Source organism: Microcebus murinus, chromosome 2 (genome assembly GCF_040939455.1).
Source record: "Microcebus murinus isolate Inina chromosome 2, M.murinus_Inina_mat1.0, whole genome shotgun sequence".
NCBI lineage: Eukaryota > Metazoa > Chordata > Mammalia > Primates > Cheirogaleidae > Microcebus > Microcebus murinus.
The window spans coordinates 104,381,897-104,403,239 of NC_134105.1; the positions used below are offsets into that span (position 1 = coordinate 104,381,897).

A 21,343-nucleotide genomic window follows, 5' to 3' on the forward strand; every position below is an offset into this window, starting at 1 on the left:
CACTGGGAGACCAGTACGCCTGGCATTCCAGCGGGAGGGAAACGCGGCGGCATCCCCAGGCTCCAGGTAAGGGAGCGGGAGAGCTGACAGACAGTTCTGAAAGGAGGGGGCGGGCATTGTCTGGCGCTGGCTCTGCCCTGAGGAGGGGGCAGACAGAGGGGTCGGGCCATTGTGTTCGCTACTCAGCACAGCCTTCCAGCGCTAGTCAGACTGGAGGAGGGGACCTAGGAGGCATTGGGTGAGAGGTTAGGAGGGATTGGGCTGGAAGGGTGGCAAGAAGGCTGGGAGACAGTGGGAGTGGGAAGGGGTGGGGAGTGCTGGGGGTGTGGAGGCTTAGGGACATCCCTAGCGCCTGCACACGGTAGGCACTCAATACATATAAGTTGACTTGACTTGCTTGTGTTCATACAAAGAGAGCAGATGAGGGGAGGACAGGTAGGGCTCAGGAAAGGGAGCCAGGAAACACATGCTCCCTGGGACTCTGCTCCTCTGGCGGCTGTCCCTGAGGCTAGATGGGAGAAGGAGGTGGGGGACACTGGATTTGCCAGGTCGCTGGTGGTAAAGCCAGGAGTGGCTTCTCTCCCGGCTCCAGGAGCCCCTCCTTCAGTGAGACACCCAAGCTCCGCAGGGCTTCGAGGAGACTGAGCTCCTGGGGCGGTGAGGCTCAGAGGTGGTGTGGAGTAAGGATGAGAAGCAGCCTCCATCTCCCATCCCACCTCCACCCCCACATCTAGACTTCTGCTCTGGGGGATGAAGCCTGGCAGGAAGGGGCTACTGTTCGATGTGGCCTAAGGGCTGTGGGGGAGGAGTCTCGCTTGGGAAGAGCTGGACTTTGGCAGGGAGAGGTTGAACTCAGTCTTATTCTCATGGGTGTTCCCCAGGCTGAGCTCCAGGGCTTGTGGAGAAATGGGGTGGGGGAACCCCAGATAAGTGCGATGAAGGTGGCACGATGACCCCTATATATCTGGTCCCTGAACATCTGACTCCTTCCCTCCACCACCCCACCAGACCTGCTGCCTGACTCCAGCCCCAGCCAAGGGACTTCCCCTCCTTGGCCTTGGTTTCCTCATTTGTACAGCGAGGGAGGGGGTGGGACCCTGTCAGCTCAGACCTTCCTTGATGCTGTCAGCAAGACCTGCTACGTAACTTGTGGGGCCCAGTGCAAAATGAAAATGTGGGGTCCCTTGTTTAAAAATGATTAAGACTTTCCAGAGGGCAACAGCAGAGCATCACAGCAAGCGTGGGCCCTCCTGAGCACAGGCGCGGTGTGACTGCACAGGTCACCCACCTGTGAAACCAGCCCTGGCTGTGGGTTCTGCTGAGATGGCACTGAGGCTGTGGACCTGACTCTGGAGCTCTGGGACACTGCGGAGGGGCAGGGTGCCCTTCCTCCCCATTGGGCTCTTCTTGGCCAGGAGGCCCTGTGGAGGCAGGGGGTGGTACCCGATGGCCATGCATGGCCTTTCTTCAGTGAGGTTGCTGTTTCCTCTGAGTCAGGAATCGCCCCAGAGATACTGTTTCTTAGCCCAGAGGAGACAGCTTGCTACCCTCCCACCCCTCACACTCCCCTTCTCCATCCAAGTGGCTCAGAACTGAGTTTCCCAGACTGGCCAGGAGGCGGGACTGAGGGAGCAGGACTCTGCAGAGACTGTGTAGCTGAGCGATCTGCTTTGGAATAAGGTAGATCTGAATTTAGCTTGGCTTCTAGCTGTGTAACCTGCCTTCCTTATCTGTAAATGGGATTATGGTGGTACCTATCTGCTAAAATTGCTGGGAGGACCAAAACCTGATAGTGTAAACCATTCATATTGGATGTCAGGGCTGGGGAAGAGGATGTCTGGGGCGCTGGAGAAATAACTGGGGGCAGGGCATTGAGTCTGCCACTTCCAGAGAGGCAGGAATAGGTTGTTGGGCTGGGAGGGTGGGGCTGGAACTTCCCCCTCTTCCCCCCATCAGAACTCCTCCCGGTGACCCAGATAAGCCAATCTGTTTAAGCAGAGAGGCCCAGGGCAGAGTGGCTTCCCAAACCTGAGCTGGGGGTTGGGGAGACACAGAACAGAGGGGCTGGGTAAATGGAAGTTTCCCTTGATTCTAAGAACCTGAAAGGGACCTGGCAACCGGCCTTCAGGAGAGTCTGGGGAAGTCTTATGCAAGTCTTGACAGAAACAGTTGTCAGGAGGAGCATGTCTGAGACCAACCCCTGGGGAAATTGAGAGAGATGAAAGGAGGCTGAGTGGGCTCAGACAAGGAATTCTAAGGAGTAGCCTGGGCTGTAACATCACCAGTGTTGGCTGGTACTGTAGTAGGACGGATGGAGGTTATACTACAGGAAGGACTTCCTGGAAGTGAGGAATGCGTGTTTGAGATGGAGGTGGATTATTTATGAGAGTTGGATTAGCCCTGGGTTGTCTGTGCTCTTTAACCTGCAGTCAGCTGAACTGGCTGAGTGGGCAGGAACCTACCAACTTTATAGGTCATGGAGTTCTTGGCGCCAGATGCCTCGTTAACCCTGCATTATGAGGTTCCCCCAGAGCCTTTGGGGGCGAGTGAACAGCCACCACTGGAGCTTGGGTGTCTCAGAAGTGTGTTCCATTTAGCATGAGCTCAGATGGGAAGTTTTCAGGACTTCCTACTGGCCTGATGCCACCCTAAGAGTGATGGAGATTAGAATACAGGAGAGACTTCCTCAGCAAAATCAAGGCTAAGAGGCTAATACAATTGTTTAGTTTTTTAAAGATTACGGCCCAGCTGAGAGGGAGTTTGAAGGGTAGAGCACTGCAGGGAATTCCCAGTAGGTAAAAGTGGAAAGACCCCACCTTGTGGGTAGGTGAAAAGAGGAATGTGAAAGATGTTGTCATGTCTCGTATCTGGGGAATCTTGAGCAAGAGGGGAAACCACTGCCAGGCTAGTTAGACTGGATGTGACATGGAGAGGTAAGGGACTCGCTGAAACAACCCAGAAGGGCATTTTAAACCTTCTGGACGGACTGAGGCAAAAGGAGGCAGAAAGAGAGGTGTGTCTCCTGAGAGGCGGCTGAGCCTCTTTTTATTCCCTCCCAATTCACCAACTTCCGCCCGAGCCAGGATCTGTCACAACTCGAGAGGTGGAAATTCTGGTTTCCCTAGCCCAGAGCTCCCAGTGCTGGCTTTGGCACGATGGGCACCTGGAGGGCCGCGCTCCCGTTCCAGCCAGGTTGAGCCTTCTGCCCCCTGCCTCTGGGGGCTGGGAACCGCCTCCTTCTTTCCCTTGGATGGCACCCCTGCCCCAGAGACTGAACACCCGGATTTCCCACTGTGGCTGGTTCAAGGGTATGTGAGGTGAGGTGGGTGGCTTGGGGTTGGTGGACTTGGGGGAAAATTATGCAGAGGCCCAAGGAAGCAGATAGCAGGAGCAAAGACAAGGAGACAGGGGCAGCTGCAGAGGCTGGGAGCCAGCCAGCCACCGCGGCCCAGGCCACCCCCCAAGAAATGCTGACAGACAACCTGGCGAGATGGAAGAAGAGGGCCAGGTAGGCCTGAGCGTCAAAGACCCTGAGCTGAGTTGGGGCTGGGGGAGAGGTTAGAGGAGGCTGACTTAGACTTGGTCTGCTGGCCTAGATCTGGGATGAGTATGAGGCACAAGGTATCAAGAGATCTGAAAGTGGCAGGAGAGTAAGGTCTGAGGAAGCTTTTTTTTTCTTTTTTTAAAGACAGAATTGCACTCTGTTACCTGGGCTAGAGTGCCTTGGTGTCAGCCTAGTTCACAGCAACCTCAAACTCTTGGGCTCAAGCAACTCTCCTGCCTCAGCCTACCAAGTAGCTGGGGCTACAGGCATGCGCCACCATGCCCGGCTAATTTTTTCTATATATTTTTAGTTGTCCAATTAATTTCTTTCTATTTTTAGTAGAGACGGGGTCTCGCTCTTGCTCAGGCTGGTTTCAAACTCCTGACCTCGAGTGATCCACCTGCCTCAGCCTCCCAGTGTGCTCGGATTACAGGCATGAGCCACCGCGCCTAGCATGGTCTGAGGAATTTATGCTTTGAGTATAGAAACCCACTCCCTAGAAGGTCTCCTGCCCAGGGCCGGGCAACAGTTTTGGCTATGAGCTATGGGAATAGGGAAGGCAAAGGAGGGAAGGCACGAAGGACTTCCCTGGGAGTAAGGCGAAAACAGGCAGAGCAGAGAGCAGAAGAGGCAGGGTAGAGAATACCTGGCTTCTGCCCAGAGGGGAAAGTGAGGCATCAGGCTGAGGCCTGTGAGGGTGATGGAAGTGAGACTCTGCGAGGGCCCTTCCAGATAGGGAACCACCCCGCCTCGTGCTCCCCCCTCTGCCCCCACACTTCTGCTGCCCAGGGCTCACTGATTGGTCCCCACGGGGATGTGGTAAGGACTACTCACTCAGAAAGTACCCGGGTGCCTGTTTCCCCAGAGCCGTCTGGTGACAGCCATTGGCTGAGCATGGCCCTCCCAGCCCTGGGCCTGGACCCCTGGAGCCTCCTGGGCCTTTTCCTCTTCCAACTTCTCCAGCTGCTGCTGCCAACAACGACCGCAGAGGGAGGTGGGCAGGAGCCCGTGCCCAGGGTCAAATACTATGCAGGTAAGCGTCTGATGGCCAGGAAGTGTGGGGATGGCAGCGCAGAGCTGGAGGGGGGTGGAGGAAGGATAGAGAGGGAATGGGGGTGGGGGGAATGGACATGGAGAAACAGAGACACACAGAGAGATGCCAGGGAGAAACAGAGGGCCTCAGAGAAAGCGAAAGAGACAGCCAGAAATAGAAATTCAAACTGAGAGGAAATCCACTTAAGACACAGATTGAGAAAAGGGAAGAGAGGGGGCTTTTCCAGGGCACCGCTCCTTCTAGTTCTCCAAAGCTGGTGATTTCTCTTTCTCTTCTTCAGTGTCACTGTCATAAAGCTAGGTACCTCAAACCTCAACTGCTGTCATATTCCCAAGTGCCTCAAAGTCAAGGCCCATGCTAGAAGACCATTTGTGGACCTAGTGGCCCAGGGCATGCCAGACCCACGCCAACCACACAGATCATGCTGGACCATGAGAATCCACTGCTGTGGCATGGCTTGGCTGGGCTGTGGGCCCTGGGACCCCACACAAGCACAGCTTGGCTGGTTTCTTACTGAGGCTGTGGGGGCTGCTGGCCCTCTCACCTCCAGGAAGAAGGTTCGGGGAAGGATACAGAGCCTGTAGGTGTTGTAGTGGCAGGGTCTTGTGGGCATGGCTGTGTCTTTAGCATCTTTCTGGGGCAACGTGGTAAAGGAAATGTATGTTGCCCATTGATGGGGATACAGACATGGACCAGACTTAGCCCCTGCCCTCAAAGTGTTCACAGTCTCAGGCAGAAGCAGATGAGCAGTCAGTCACACTACAGGGTGATCGAGTCAGTAACTGAGGGGTTTATACATCTCTGGGAGAGGCCTGGCCTCCAGGAGACACCCCTGCCAGGCCAGCCCTTCCAGCACTTTGCCACACTTTATCTTTATTCCCCAGCTCCTTCTCTCGGTCCTATTTAAGACTCTCTGAGCCTACAAAGATAACAATTAGCCAGTCAGTCCTCTAACTGATGCAAAAGTGCACAGATGCTAATGAGAGAGGATTTCAGGAGCTCCTTTCCTTCCCCCTTGCTGATGTGCCAGTGGGACAGGAAAACACACACACACACACACATACACACACACACGCACATATAAATGCACATGCACACCACTGCACCAGGTAATGGAGAGGACCTGGGTGAGCCTCCGACAACAGGCTCATCTTCCCTGGCCACAAAGCATGCCTACATAGACCTTTGAAGAAAAATGCTTCCTTTCTGTTTGTGGTGATTCTGGTGGTGGAAATTTCCTATAACAGGAGGGGAAGGAAGTGGGGGTGGCAAGAGAGACCCTCTGACACACAGTCTTGTCTGCATCTAGCTTTCCTGCTTGTGGCTGCCAACACCTTCCTGTTGATTGGTCTGCCTGCTGTTCCCCGTCTCAGTGGGGACCAAGGTGTCCTTCCCACCGCAGCACCCCTGGGCCTGGAACAGCATCCATTGTCTCTCGCTTTATTTCCTATCCCTTTTGTCATGGGTGCAGGCTACTCTCCCCCAGCCCCAGGCTGTCCTCACCCTGTCTCTGGCTGCCTCTCCTGTCTGCTCTGGGCGCAACACACAAAGCTCCGCAGCTGCCAGCAGAGTGGGGCGAACAGGAAAGTTGCTGGTGGGAAAGGGCAGGTCCAGCTGCCAGGGCATGGGGAGCACACTCTGCCAACCCTTCCCTTCCCCCACTTTTATCCCAGGAATCAGCTGCCCACCCACCAACTCCTCACCGCTCTCTCTCACGCCTCCCACAGGGGATGGATGCAGGGCGCTTAGCTTCTTCCACCAGAAGGGCCTCCAGGATTTTGACACTCTGCTCCTGAGTGGTGATGGAAACACTCTCTATGTGGGGGCTCGAGAGGCCATTCTGGCCTTGAACATCCAGGATCCAGGGGTCCCAAGGCTGAAGAACATGGTGAGGAGGCCAGGGACAAAGGGTGTGTGGGCTGGGAGTGAGAAGGGGGCCAGGAGCCACCCTGCACCTGGGCCGCCTAAGCATGAATAACGGGCCAATTGCTATTATCTATAATCAGCGACAATCAGCAATTCTTGTCATATATATCTTGACAATATAACAGACACAAAATAATATAGTGGCCTCACTCTTCGCTAGGGTCACGAATACTGGTTGAATAATATTAATTGCTAAAATGGCTGACATGGAAATCATTGACATAAGAGATCAACCTGGACCAAATTATATCAATAATTTGATATCCACCCAGTAGGTAGAAATCACTGTGGCTTCTGTGTTACAGTCACCCTACTAATGTGAACAATATGAGGGAGAGAGGGAGTGGGAAGGAAGGAAGGGGGAGAGGGAGCTAGCAATACTGATCACCTCTGTGGTTTGTGTTTCTCAGTGTGTCATCTGTTGGCCACCTGCACATACAGGGTGCTAGTTAAAAATGCAGATTCTCTAAGGTGTGACCCAGGAACCGACATTTTTAACAATCTCCTCAGGAAATGTGTGGTTTGACAACTGCTCCTATGTACGCCATGCATTGCATTAGGCGCTTTACATATGCCACCAAATTGTCCCCACTAGCAACCTATGAAATTGATCACAATCGCTCAGTCAGTGAGTGGCCGAGCCTATATTCAAAAACAGGTCTGTCTGATTCTGTACACCATGTTCTACCATGGAGCTGTCTGATCAATATCAGTATCATCAGTGGGATAGCCGTAGTCACAAACTGGTGTTATTACCACCCATCACCATGTCACTAACCCCCATGCCTGCTGGTCATTTCATGCCAGAGTTGAGGAGGGGATTGCAGGTCACAGACCTGAAGACTCATTTCTTTTCTTTCTTTCTTTTTTTTTTTTTTAACTTTTTTTTTTTTTTTGAGACAGAGTCTCACTGTGTTGCCTGGGCTAGAGTGCCGTGGTGTCAGCCTAGCTCACAGCAACCTCAAACTCCTGGGCTCAAGCGATCCTCCTGCCTCAGCCTCCCAAGTAGCTGGGACTACAGGCATGTACCACCATGCCCAGCTAATTTTTTCTATGTATTTTTAGTTGTCCAGCTAACTTCTTTCTATTTTTAGTAGAGATGGTGTCTCACTCTTGCTCAGGCTGGTCTCGAACTCCTGAGCTCAAACGATCCTCCCCCCTTGGCCTCCCAGAGTGCTAGGATTACAGGCGTGAGCCACTGCGCCCCAGCCTGAAGACCTACCTCATTTCTTTTCATCTCCCTCCCCTCCCCCAACTGTCCACTTTCAGATACCCTGGCCAGCCAGTGACCAAAAAAAGAATGAATGTGCCTTTAAGAAGAAGAGCAACGAGGTAAGTGGAGGTGGGGGCTTGGGGGCTCTGGGTGGAGAGCCCTGGCTTCCGTAGATCGTCACTGGGTAACCTCAGGTTGGGCAGGAAGTGGAGGGCACTTGTTATGATTATCACTTGGATTATGTTCCATGAAGATGTCTGGGGACTGCCTCAGCATTGCCCAGCTCTTCTCCCCACTAGGAAGTGAGGGGGCAGCCTCTGGGGGCCCAGGAGTTTGAGGCAAGTGGCCCGGAGGCCTGAATTCTCTGTCTCCCCCAGACACAGTGTTTCAACTTCATTCGTGTCCTGGTCCCTTTCAATGCCACCCATCTCTACGCCTGCGGCACCTTCGCCTTCAGTCCTGCTTGTACCTTCATTGTGAGTTACCTGGTGCCTAGCTTTCAAGCTCCTAAGGATCCCTTCTCACGTCTACCCCCAGACTTTCCTCTGTAGCTCTGGAAAACTCTGGTCTTCCAGACTCAGGACCCTCATGAGCTTCCTGGCCCCAGACCAATTTCCCTCTATGCCCCTCTCCCTTCCTCCCTCGTGCCCCTCATTTCCCAGATGTGAGACCCTGGCGTTCTGGCCCCCCAGCCTCTTCCCCCCTCTAGGAACTCCAAGATTCCTACTTGTTGCCCATCTCAGAGGACAAGGTCATGGAGGGGAAAGGCCAAAGCCCCTTTGACCCTGCCCACAAGCACACAGCTGTCTTGGTGGGTGAGTATCAGGTTTCTTGGTCCATCCCAATATCTGCTTTCTCTAGTCACTCTGTGTAATATGGACTGTTACAGAGTTTCCTAAAAGGTGGGGGACAGAGAGAGAGGGAAGCCAGGAGCCTCAGAGCACAAGATCAGAGGGAGAGTTAGGCCACCAGCTCCGGCTGGAACTGCCACAGAGGAGGTGCTGAGAGGCGGATGTGGAGAGACACAGAGGCATGAGGGTCCAGGAAAGTATCAGGTAGAGAAGAGGCCTGAGATTCAGTCATTTGTTTAACAAATGTGCACTGTGCGAACACCTCCTCTGGTGTACCAGGCATCGTGCTGGCTACCATAGGTGTCACAAAGAAGAAATCACGGCCCCGGGTACTCCTTCACACCAACCATTGCAGACTTCCCACCCTGGCTTCCTGGAGGGGGTGGCCTTGGGCTTTTGAGCAGGACCTTGATAGATAGGTAGGTAGATGGGCAGGAATGGTGTTCCAGGAAGAGAAGGGCAGGGTCCAAGGTGCAGAAGCAGAAAACACAGTCACCTCCTGAGATCAATGAGTGAGTCTATTTGGCAAGTGATTCAGCTGGTCGTGGGAGGGAGTAGCCAGAGAAAGGCTGGAAAAGTGCCACATGGGCTGGCCGTTTCCTGTGGAGAGAGGGACCTGAGAAGGGGCCTCAGTGGTGGTGGTGGTGGTGTTGGGGCTGGGCTTTGGGGCTCCTCAGGAAAGCGCAGAACTAATGGGGGGCTTAAAGACTGATATTCATGCTGGTCTGAGGAAGGCAGGAGAGGCCTCCACCTGATAAGCTGTCCTCTCCTCCCCTCTCCCCCACCCTAGATGGGATGCTCTATTCTGGCACCATGAACAACTTCCTGGGCAGCGAGCCCATCCTGATGCGCACGCTGGGATCCCAGCCTGTCCTCAAGACCGACACCTTCCTCCGCTGGCTGCATCGTAAGGACCTGACCCCCAGCCAGCGCAGGTCGGCCCCGTTTCCCGAGCGCCGGAGACTTGGCGCTGGGAATTGCTGTTAATGCACTCAGCTTTCGTTTGTTGAGGGCACACTGCGGGCATTACTGTTAGGCGCTGGGGGTATAGCGGGGAAGAAGACGAAGCTTCTGGTCCTCATGAAGCTTTCGTCTTATATAAATACATTGGAGAAGTACTAGTCACCCCCACCCCCATCACCAGCATCGATAAGCTATGGGATGCGAGGCAGCCTGTCCCCTGGCCTCCAGAGCCCACCCAAGGGTTTTCACCAAGGGGACCCAGGGCATCCCGGTGCTCAGTCCCTCTGCCCCGCCCCCGCAGCGGACGCCGCCTTCGTGGCCGCCATCCCTTCGACGCAGGTCGTCTACTTCTTCTTCGCGGAGACCGCCAGCGAATTTGACTTCTTCGAGAAGCTCCACACTTCGCGGGTGGCTCGAGTTTGCAAGGTCTGCAGCCTGCGACGGAGGCGGGCTGAGTGGTGGTGGGGGCCCTGGGAGGGGACAGGCGGGGCGGGGGCGGGGACACGGGGGCGGGGACACGGGGGCGAGAGGCTGACCCCGCCGGTGCACACAGAACGACGTGGGCGGCGAGAAGCTGCTGCAGAAGAAGTGGACCACCTTCCTGAAGGCCCAGCTGCTCTGCACGCAGCCGGGGCAGCTGCCCTTCAACGTCATCCGCCACGCGGTCCTGCTGCCCGCCGATTCGTCCGCAGTTCCCCACGTCTACGCAGTCTTCACCTCCCAGTGGTGAGCACCAGCGCGGGAACCACGGAGCTGGCCGTGGGGTCCCAGTGCAGTGTGGCCCTGGCCCGTGAAGGGGGGGCAGGAACTGACCTGAGCCAGCGCCTACTCTGCATCCCCTCCCAGGAATTTGATCCATGCCCTTTGGGTAGCTGGGAAAAGTAAAGCTCAGGGAGGTTCTGACTAGTTTATATTGTGCCTGGTTCCAAAAAGGGTGGGAAGCAGTTTACAAAAGGCAGGCAATAAAGTCAATAAAAGGGATAAGGAAATGGGAATAAAGCGAGGATGCGAAAAGCCAGGGATAGGGTCTGCACATTACAGATGCTTGTCACGGATCCTGTGTAGTCCCTGGATGCCAGCAGAACACCAGGCTCTCTCATCTGGGAGATTTAGCTCTGCACTTCCTAGTGGCCAGGGCAAAGAGGGAAACACCGTCAGTATCATAAGATAAAAATAAAGCCATCGCATGGAGGTTGAGAAAGGTTAACCCATTTGTTCAAGGTCCCACAGGCCTGGTCTAGCCCCACAGTGTTTAGGTACCTGCTAACAAGGTGTCCGGTACCAAAGGTATCTGATGTAAATGGGATCCAGAACTGAGAACCTGGTGCGTTCAACAGGCAGGTTAAAGAGAGTGAGAGTAGAAGGTATCCAACATGACTCAAAGAGAGTGAGAGTGGCATGTTGGCACGTGCCTTTAGTCCCAGCTACACAGGAGGCTGAAGCAGAGGGATTACTTGAACCCACAGAGTTCAAAGCCAGCCTGGGCAACACAGGGAGACCTGTCTCTTAAAAAAAGACAGAGAGAGAGACAGACAGGCAGCCCTTCTGTCCCCACAGACAGGGGCTGAAGGAATGAAAATAGTCTGGTAGTCAGGCTCTGGTCAGTTCTCTGAGGACCAGGAATCCAAGGAACTTGAGGACGGCTTCATGTAGAGCCAGTCTGGAGCAGGTTTCACTGCCCCTCCTGTAGGTACAGCACGGCCTACGCAGGACAGGCAGGAGCCACCCTAGGGGCTTAGCCCCAATTAATTCTCATTAAGGATAATCACACTTCAGATCCTATGATAGGCCTAGAGCCAGGCCCTGGGCCAGAGTCAGGGAACTCCATGGGGCTCTCCTAGCCCTATCACCACAGTGAGGAGAACTCCTAACCTCCGGGGGTTTCTCACTGAGGTGGAGCTGCCTGGTATGGCAGAGGAGACTATAGACAATGTCCCTCTGGCTCTCTCCAGGCAGGTCGGAGGGACCAGAAGCTCTGCAGTTTGTGCCTTCTCTCTCACTGACATTGAGCGTGTCTTCAAGGGGAAGTACAAGGAGTTGAACAAAGAAACTTCACGCTGGACTACTTACAGGGGCCCTGAGACCAACCCCCGGCCAGGCAGCGTGAGTACTTATACCTCCCACTCTGCAGCACTGAGCAAAGTCCACACACACACACACATAATGTGCATGTAAAAGCTCCTATCACGGCATAGTACATGCCCAGTAAATGTTAGTGCTCACACTGCATCAGTCCTGTCTACTCACACATACCCCTGGTACAGCTGCCCACATCCGACAAGTGGCCAACACCATCCTATACACAGAACAGTTGTTGGAACCACGGCCCCCACAAAGCTAAGTGCATACCACTATCTGGGTATATCACCGAGGAAACAAGGGATCATGGGCTGTTTGCCAAGGACTGTCTTGGGCATCTCCACTTCCATTTCTTATTTAACTTTTTAAAAAATCAGAAATATATATATATGTGTGTATATATATATATATATATATATGACTTAAACAATCCAATAGTTCTGCAGGTTACAAAAAGCAGCCCTCTTCCCTATCCTCCTCTTTTCCCCAATCACCTTTAGCTCCTTTGACTGATTCTTTTTTTGTTTATCTCAAAATCTGTAATACCATGCTTTTATTGCTACTTCTTGATATTTCAGTATCAGACAGTATCTATTGAATTCTCATTCTAGAAGGTGAGGATTTAACTGTGTCACCCCACCCGCACCCCACCCCCTTTCAGTGGTGTGCTGGAACCAGCTTGCAGCATTTGGCAGAAACTGTTCTGGCACGTCTCTTTCCAAACTCCTGTTCAGTGACATTACATTGGTAGCTTGGAATTAGCCGTGGTGGAAGTATATGCCACAGAAATTAACAAACACTGTAGATCAGGGTTTCCATACCCCGTCACCTCTACCAAACTAGCTTACCAGCATACAATAACTGCACCCACCCCCAGTCTCCAACATAGTTTTATAGTCATTTTGGTGAGATCAGTATTTATATTATGACTCTTATTATTCACAGCTGAGCCAGGTAGTAAGCCATGATTACTTTTCCTTTTGGCATAATTGTTTGCTTTCCTTGGAGTTAGTAATTATCTTGACTTTTTTGCTTTGTTTTCTAAGCTCTTATCTTTAATTTAACCCCAAACTCTTCCTGAATTATCTGAATATCATCTCAAGACAGACTGATTAGCTATTCTTTTTTTTTTTTCTTTCTCTTTATTCTTTTTTCTTTTTCTTTTTTTTTTTTTTTTGAGTCAGAGTCTCACTCTTTTGCCCTGGCTAGAGTACCGTGGCATCAGCCTAGCTCACAGCAACCTCAAACTCCTGGGCTCAAGCAATCTTTCTGCTTCAGCCTCCCGAGTAGCTGGAACTACAGGCATGTGCCACCATGCCCGGCTAATTTTTTGTATATATATTTTTAGTTGTCCAGGTAATTTCTTTCTATTTTTAGTAGAGATGGGGTCTTGCTCTTGGTCAGGCTGGTCTCGAACTCCTGAGCTCAAAGGATCCGCCTGCCTTGGCCTCCAAGAGTGCTAGGATTACAAGTGTGAGCTACCATACCCAGCCCTTTTTTATTTTTTAGAGATGGAATCTTGCTGTTTTGTCCAAGCTGGTCTTGAACTGGCCTCAAATGATCCTCCTGTCTCAGCCTCCCAAGTAACTGGGATTACAGGCCACTGTGCCCATCACCTATTGGCTGGTTTTTGTTTTTTGGTGTTTTTTTTGAGACAGAGTCTTACTTTGTTGCCCAGGCTAGTGTGAGTGCCGTGGCATCAACTTAGCTCACAGCAACCTCAAACTCCTGGGCTCAAGTGATCCTACTGCCTCAGCCTCCCGAGTAGCTGGGACTACAGGCATTCGCCACCATGCCCAGCTAATTTTATATATATATATATTAGCTGGCCAATTAATTTCTTTCTATTTATAGTAGAGACAGGGTCTTGCTCTTGCTCAGGCTGGTTTCGAACTCCTGACTTCAAGCTATCTACCTGCCTCGGCCTCCTAGAATGCTAGAATTATAGGCATGAACCACCGCGCCCGGCCCTATTGGCTGTTCTAACAGTATCATCTTTCTGGAGATCCTGCTTATCTATCGGCTCCAGTCTAGACTGGGGGCCCTCTATATCCAGAGCACAGCTGCCACCCTAGAATCTCCCTTTTTCATCATCTGGGGGATTTCCTTTGCTTCTTTCCTGTGACAGATCTCGTGTTTCTTGCATCCCATGGCTTCCTCTTTTTTTTTTTTTTTTTTTTTTTTTAAACTATCTCATTGTAGTGGAGGTTGTCCTCCATAGATTCCTGGAAAAGGATACATGCAGGTAAAATTTTTTGAGACCTTGAATGTCTGAAAATGTCTTCATTCTACTTTCACATTTGATAGTTTGGCTGGGTATATGTAATTCTAGAATAGAAATAATTTGCCTTCAAACTTTGAAGGCCTTGCTCTATTCTCTTCTAGCTTCCAGTGCTGCTTTTGAGAAGTCTAAAGCTATTCCAATCCCTAACCCTCCCAGTGTAACCTGTTTTGTTCTCGCTGGAATCTTATAGTGCCTTTTCTTTGTCCCTGGTGTTTTGAAATTTCATGGTGTTGTGCTTCGATGGTATTCTGTTCATTTATTGTGCTGGACACTCAGTGGGCCACTTCAGCCTGGAAATTTAGTTCCTTTAGTTTCGAGAAGTTTTCTTGAACTGTTTCGTCCTATTTCCTTTTCACTTGACAAATATTTATTGAGGATATGTGCTATTAAAGGCACTTGGGATACAGCACTGAGCAAAACAAACTCAAGTCCTTTCCTCATGGAGCTTACATTTTCTTTTCTTTTTGTTCTTTTTTCTTTTTTGTTTTTAAAGCTGGTCAAGTGAAGCAGTGGGAGTGGAGAAGGAACAAAGGAATCTGTCTAACTGGTTATGATCAACTGCAGAGCTTACATTTTAACGGAGTGTTTTGTCTCTTCTTTCTGAAACTCCTAGACTTGTCCTCTAACTCTTTAGAACCTTTTCTGTTTTCCAAGTGTTTGGCTTTATTCTACTTTCTGGAAGAGTATCTTAACTGTGTCTTCTGAACCTTCTTTTTTTTCTTTATTTAATAGTATTGTTCCTCATCGGTCAACTTGAGTCTTCCAATCATTCTATCAAATTTTTCATTTCTGCTGAAATGTTTAATTTCTTGTATTTTTTTGAGCCTCGAATATCCTTTTTATAAAAATATTTCATTATAGACAATTTCAAACACATAAAAAGTAGATAGAATAGTATAGTGCTAGCACTCTGGAAGACTGAGGCAGGAGGATTGCTTGAGGTCAGAAGTTTGAGGCCAGCCTGAGAGAAAGCAAGACCTTGTCTCTACTAAAAATAGAAAAATTAACTAGGCATGGTGGTACACACCTGTAGTCCCCATGTACAGGGGAGACTGAACCGAGAGGATCCCTTGAGTCCAGGAGTTTGAGGTTGCTGTGAGCTAGGCTGATGCCATGGCACTCTAGCCTGGGCAACAGAGAGAGAGAGATCTTGTTTCAAAAAAAAATAAAAAAAGAATAGTACAGTGGACTTTCTATTGACCAGCTTCAACTTACAGCCAATCAATCAATCAATCAGCTATACCCCACCCACTTCCTCCCTTATTATTATTTTTTTTTATGAGATAGGATCTTGCTCTGTTGCCCAGGCTGGAGTGGAATGAAGCAATCACAGCTCCCTGTAACCTCAAATTCCTGGGCTGAATTGATTCTCCTGCCTCAGGCTCTCGAGTAGCTGGGATTACAAGTGTGTGTCACCACATCCTGCTAATTTTTCAATTTTTTGTAGAAATGGGGTCTCCCTGTGTTGCCCAAGCTGGTCTTGAACTGCTTGCCTCAAGCAGTCCTCCCACCTGGGCCTCCCAAAGTGTAAGATTACAGGTATGAGCCACCATACCTGGTGCCTGTTATTATTTTGAAACAAATTCTGGAAATCATATCATTTCATCTGTTACTAGTTTCCTATGGTGTCTATGGCAAATTACCACAATCTTGGTGGCTAAAAATAACAGAAATTTATTCTCACAGTTCTGCATGCCCAGAGTTTGAAATCAATGTGTCAGCAGGATTGGTTCCTTATATAGGCGCTGATGGAGAATCATTCTATGTCTTTTTCCTGCTCTCTGGTGGCTACCAACAATCCTTATTGTTCCTTGGGTTGTAGACACATCATCCCAATCTCTGCCTGTTGTTACTTCCCCTTCTCCTCTGTATATCTCCTCTCCTCTTAAAAGGATAGTTGTCATTGGATTTAGGGCTCATACTAATCCAGAATGATCTCATCTTGAGATCTTTAATTTCATTACATCTGCAAAGACCTTTTTCCAAATAAAGTCACATTCACAGGTTCTGAATAGACATTATCTTCTCAACTCATTATATCACACGTAAATATTTTACATAAATATTTTAGGCCCAGCGCAGTGGGTCACACCTGTAATCCTAGCACTCTGGGAGGCCAAGGCGGGCAGATAGCTTAAGGTCAGGAGTTTGAAACCAGCCTGAGCAAGAGCAAGACCCCATCTCTACTATAAATAGAAAGAAATTAATTGGCCAACTATTATATACAGAAAAAATTAGCTGGGCATGGTGGTGCATGCCTGTAGTCCCAGCTACTCGGGAGGCTGAATCAGAAGGATTGAACCCAGGAGTTTGAGGTTGCTGTGAGCTAGGCTGACACCACGGCACTCACTCTAGCCTGAGCAACAAAGCGAGACTCTGTCTCAAAAAACAAACAAACAAGCCGGGCGCGGTGGCTCACGCCTGTAATCCCAGCACTTTGGGAGGCTGAGGCGGGCGGATCGCTCGAGGTCAGGAGTTCGAAACCACCCTGAGCAAGAGTGAGACCCCGTCTCTACTATAAAAATAGAAAGAAATTAATTGGCCATCTGATATATATAGAAAAAATTAGCCAGGCATGGTGGCGCATGCATGTAGTCCCAGCTACTGGGGAGGCTGAGGCAGGAGGATCGCTTGAGCCCAGGAGTTTGAGGTTGCTGTGAGCTAGGCTGACGCCACGGCACTCACTCTAGCCTGGGCAACAAAGTGAGACTCTGTCTCAAAACAAAAACTTTGATAAGAAACACTCCCTGCTATACCACCCTTTGCTGTGACACTCATTCAGTCACGACTAAGCAAACATTTATTGAGCACCAACTGTGTGCCAGGTCCTGCGCTCTGCCTGGGACTACAGAAGTGAGTAAATCTTGGTCCTTGCCTGCGAGGAGGCTTCACCCTGCTTCCTGCCGGCTGCTAGGCACCCGTGATGGAGGTGCTGAGGAAGAGGGCAGTAATAACAGTACTTCTACTGAGTACTCACTTCATGCCAAGCACTGTCCTGGTTATTTTTCACATATTAGTGCATTTTATTTTCACGGTGAGCCTATGAGGTAGGTATCGGTAATATGCCCACTTCACAGGTGAGGAACTTCAGGCATGCAGAGCCTGGACTTCAAAGCCAGGCAGCTCTGGAGTCTGAGCTTTAGCCAGCACCCTGCAATGGAGGACTGCTAAGGAGCGGGAAGGCAGGGGGAAGGAAGCGGCGGTGGTTGAGTGCAAGGGAAGGGGCAAGCCACCCTGATCTGTCTCCTTCCTCCCTCAGTGCTCGGTGGGCCCCTCCTCTGATAAGGCCTTGACCTTCATGAAGGACCACTTCCTGATGGATGAACAGGTGGTGGGGGCACCCCTGCTGGTGAAATCTGGTGTGGAGTACACACAGCTTGCGGTGGAGACAGCCCAGGCCCTTGATGGGCGCAGCCATCTGGTCATGTACCTGGGTACCAGTGAGTAAAGGGTTCCAGGACATCCTCTGAGGACTAGGGCAGGGACTGCACTCAAGTTGAGGAGGGTAATCCTTGAGCTCATTCAATCAATCATTCATGCAACAACTGTTTATTGAGCACCTACTATGTACCTGGCACTCTGGTAGGCTCTGAAAATACAGCAGGGGAGCAAAACAGTCCAGTCCCTATCCTTTCCAAGCTTTGTCTGGTGGGGAAGACAGACAGGGAGGTCTTTGGTGGCCTTAGCAAGAGCTGCTTACCTTATGGGGGAGCCACGTTAGAGGGTTGAAAGGCGAGTGGGTAGACAGGGAGTTGGAAACAGCAAGTGTAGACATCACTCCTTCAGAAAGCTTGGCTGTGAAAGGGGAGAGGGGATTGGGGGGTGGGTGGAGAGGGGTGTAGGGCCTGGCAAGGGCTCTTGTTTTATAGATGGGACAGACTGTGAGGACCTCGTAGACAGGGAGATGGGGAAGAGGTGGGCAGGAGAGGGGAAAATGAGCAGGTAAAGTTGTGGAGGGACCAGGAGGCTGGGGTTGCTGAGGAGGAGCGATTAGCATGGAAGGCGGAGGCCTCTGACGGGTGGGAGTGAAGTTGTACAGGGCGAGACCTGGTGAGTGTGTCGACTCTGGGCAGGAAGCCAAGGGAGGTCTTCTGTCTGGGAAGCAGGAGGACACAAGGTCACGAGCTGGGAGTGAGGGGGGCGGGAAAGGTGGGAAGTTTGAGGAGAGAGGGGTAGATTCAAATGGTCATTGTGGAAAGAGTGAGAGAGAGGGGGGAATGCGACAAGTGCCAAGCATATCGAGGCCTGGCTGAGGTGGATGACCTTGAGCTTTAATGGAAGAAACCCGCCAAGTCCATTCATTCCTTCAGGCCGTGTTACTAGGCACTGTTACCAGCTGTGCATACGTTGGGTATATAGTAGAGAACAACACACACACAAATCACAGTCCTGGCGGAGTGGGTGAACACAGACAATGAGCATACCGAATACGTAAATGCACGGTACGTTATGAGATTTGGAAGTCAAGTACAGCCGTGTGCGGGAGAATCAGGAAGCCAGCTGGGGAGGCTGCAATTTTTAAAAGGCTTTGAGTAGAGACACTTGGTAGAAGTGAGGGAGGCTGGTGGCGTGACTTTCTACAGAAACGCTCAGGTGCCCGCTGCCCCGTGCCTGTAGGACGTAGACAGTTGGGTTTCTCCAGGGATGCAAAGGGAGGTCGGGGCCGAGCCACTTGCGAGAGAACCCCACGGCACAAGGGGAATGGAGTGGTCTGGCTGGCCTGTGGCCTGTGCCCAGTGCACGTGACACTTCAGAAGGAGCCTTCGGACAGCTGGGGAGACCGCCTGGGTCAGAGAGGGCTGTGTGGATGAGGTGAGATGACTTCAGCTCTCTCCATCTGCCCACAGCCACAGGGTCCCTTCACAAGGCTGTGGTGAGCGGGGACAGCAGTGCTCATCTGGTGGAAGAGATCCAGCTGTTCCCTGACCCTGAACCTGTCCGCAACCTGCTGCTGGCCCCCACCCAGGTGGGAAGGGACTCAACCATCAAATGGCCTTCTGGTGGGGCTGGCCTTAGGGGCAGGTTGGGCTGGCTCCCTGGGCCAGGACTTTACCAGCTGTGGCTGGGGCTCCCTGACACTCCCCATTTCTCTTCCAGGGCGCAGTGTTTGTAGGCTTCTCAGGAGGCGTCTGGAGGGTGCCCCGAGCCAACTGTAGTGTCTATGAGAGCTGTGTGGACTGCGTCCTTGCCCGGGACCCCCACTGCGCCTGGGATCCTCAGTCCCAAATCTGTCGCCTCCTGTCTTCCCCCAACCTGTGAGTGCCATTCCTGGATGGCGGCTAAGGATGGCCTGCCAGGACCCTTCTTACTGAGCCTCTGCTACTGTTCTTCCTCTCTGCAGGGGCTACCGATACATTTACTCTAAGGGTCCACCTGTCCCATGGGGGTTCCTCCAGGGATGGACTGTTGCTTGGCAGTTTTGAAGCTGCTCCTGCCATGCTGGGTTCCTCTTCCTCTCCTCTCTCTTCCACCTCTTCTACCTGGGGCCGTCTTCCCCACTGCACTTCCCTCCCTTCCTCCCACTTTCAGGCTGTTTCAAGGGATGATTTTTGCTTTCCTGCCCTCTCAGGAACTCCTGGAAGCAGGACATGGAGCAAGGGAACCCAGGCTGGGCATGTGCCAATGGCCCCATTGGCAGGAGCCTCCGGCCTCAGAGCCGCCCGCAAATCAGTGAGTGTGGAACCAGGGGAGGCACGAAGGCTCTGCAGGACTTCTGGGCAGGGGTGGGCATTCCTGCTTTGGGTCCTCCCCTAGCACCTGCCTGGCTTGAGATCTGAACTATAGAATTGGGTTGGATTTGGGTCCAGTCCTGGCTGTAGGGAGGAGAGATAGGAATTCTGAGCTGGGGGCCAAGCTGGGATTCAGGTTTGAGGTTTCAATTGGTTTTGGCATCAAAGTTGGAGTTCGATGGACTTGGGGGTTAGCCTCGGGTCTGGACTGGAGATTCAGAGCAGTGGGAGTTGTTGAATTTGGGAGTTGAAATGGAAGTTGGAGGTAAGAGTTGGGGTCTAAAAGTGGCTTAGCGACTCTCTCCTGTCTTTCTTCTTTCCCCTCCCTTAACCATTTTGCCCCTTTCCTTCTCCTACAGTTAAAGAAGTCCTGGCTGTCCCCAGCTCCATCCTGGAGCTCCCCTGTCCCCACCAATCAGCCCTGGCCTCTTACCACTGGAGTCGTGGCACAGCCCCAGCCCCAGAAGCCTCTTCCACGGTCTACAATGGCTCCCTCTTGCTGATACTGCAGGATGGAGTTGGGGGTCTCTATCAGTGCTGGGCCACTGAGAATGGCTTCTCACACCCTGTGGTCTCCTACTGGGTGGACAGCCAGGACCGGAGCCTGGCCCTGGATCCTGAACTGGCAGGCATTCCCCGGGAGCATGTGGAGGTCCCTCTGACCAGGGTCAGTGGTGGGACTGCTCTGGCTGCCCAGCGGTCCTATTGGCCCCACTTTCTCACGGTCACTGTCCTCCTCGCCTTAGTGCTTTCAGGAGCCCTCATCATCCTCCTGGTCTCCCCGCTGGGGGCACTCCGGGCTCGGGGCAAGGTCCAGGGCTGTGGGACCCTGCCCCCTAGGGAGAAGGCCCCGTTGAGCAGGGAGCAGCACCTCCAGCCAGCCAAGGAACACAGGACCTCTGCCAGTGACGTGGACGCTGACAACAACTGCCTGGGTACTGAGGTGGTTTAAACCCTGGGCACAGACTGGGGCTGCAGGGTAGGGCTGGCACCCGGCCATGCTGGCTGAGGGCCCCCGGAGCAGTGCAGCCCTGACCAGGGTGGGAGTAGCACAAAAGACCACCTTTCTTCCATGAGAGGAGCTTCTCCTGCCACTCTGCACCACTGGTAGCACTCAGCAGGGGCACCACAGCAGCCCGCCTCCCTGTGGGACTCCCTTCTAGCAAGCACATGGCTCTCTACAGGGGCTACCCCAGAACTGTACCTCCTCTGCCCTAGGAGGACCTGGGGAAAATCCTTTAGTTCTGGCCATTCCAGGGACCCTATATAAACATACTGTTCCAGGAGACCCTAAAAAAACCTAACTGTTCCAGGACCCTAGACACCAAACATCTAAACAACCGTAAGCTAACTTGCCACTCCTGGACACGCCAATTGGAAGCCACCACCTTGGACACTCGCCTCTCCCAGGGATTTCTAGGGTTCTTCAGGGATCTGCTCCCTCCTGCTCCCCTTACCAGTCATGCATTGCAGACTCCCAGGAAGTCTTTCCTGAAGTCTGACCACCTTCCTTCTTGCTTCAGCTGGGGCAGATTGGGATCCTTTCTGCTCTGGCTAGAATGGCAGGGGTAATCTGAGCCTCATTCATTTGTTTCCCCTGGCTACCCCTTGACCTCTGTCCTCTCCCCTTCCCTTTGTTTTGAGATTCAGAAAACTGCTTGTCACAGACGGTTTATTTTTTATTAAAAAGACAAAACTTA

General features: G+C 52.0%; 1 protein-coding gene across 5 annotated transcripts; it reads left to right on the top strand.

The window, feature by feature from the left end:
- Positions 1 to 21,343, top strand: SEMA4A (semaphorin 4A). 5 transcript variants are annotated; one of them, XM_012767769.2, is made up of 15 exons: positions 1 to 66; positions 4,410 to 4,577; positions 6,326 to 6,486; positions 7,794 to 7,856; positions 8,115 to 8,213; positions 8,447 to 8,552; positions 9,379 to 9,495; positions 9,853 to 9,977; positions 10,105 to 10,277; positions 11,504 to 11,654; positions 17,174 to 17,354; positions 18,762 to 18,880; positions 19,012 to 19,169; positions 19,484 to 19,584; positions 20,003 to 21,343. In XM_012767769.2, the coding sequence occupies exons 2-15, from the start codon at positions 4,439 to 4,441 to the stop codon at positions 20,593 to 20,595; spliced, it is 2,286 nt and encodes a 761-aa protein (XP_012623223.2). In that variant the 5' UTR covers positions 1 to 66; positions 4,410 to 4,438; the 3' UTR covers positions 20,596 to 21,343. The 5 variants fall into 5 exon arrangements, with proteins under 5 accessions (XP_012623223.2, XP_012623214.2, XP_075856344.1 ...); XM_012767760.3 differs by lacking the exon at positions 1 to 66 and adding an exon at positions 2,956 to 3,308 and having other exon boundaries at positions 6,272 to 6,486; XM_076000229.1 differs by lacking the exon at positions 1 to 66 and adding an exon at positions 2,958 to 3,317.

Coding starts and splice junctions, on each gene's coding strand:
- SEMA4A (XM_012767760.3), top strand. CDS start 3,251: ATGGCACCCCTGCCCCAGAGACTGAACACCCGGATTTCCCACTGTGGC. Junction 6,487..7,793: donor TCCCAAGGCTGAAGAACATG/GTGAGGAGGCCA, acceptor GTCCACTTTCAG/ATACCCTGGCCAGCCAGTGA. Junction 8,214..8,446: donor GTCCTGCTTGTACCTTCATT/GTGAGTTACCTG, acceptor TCCCCCCTCTAG/GAACTCCAAGATTCCTACTT.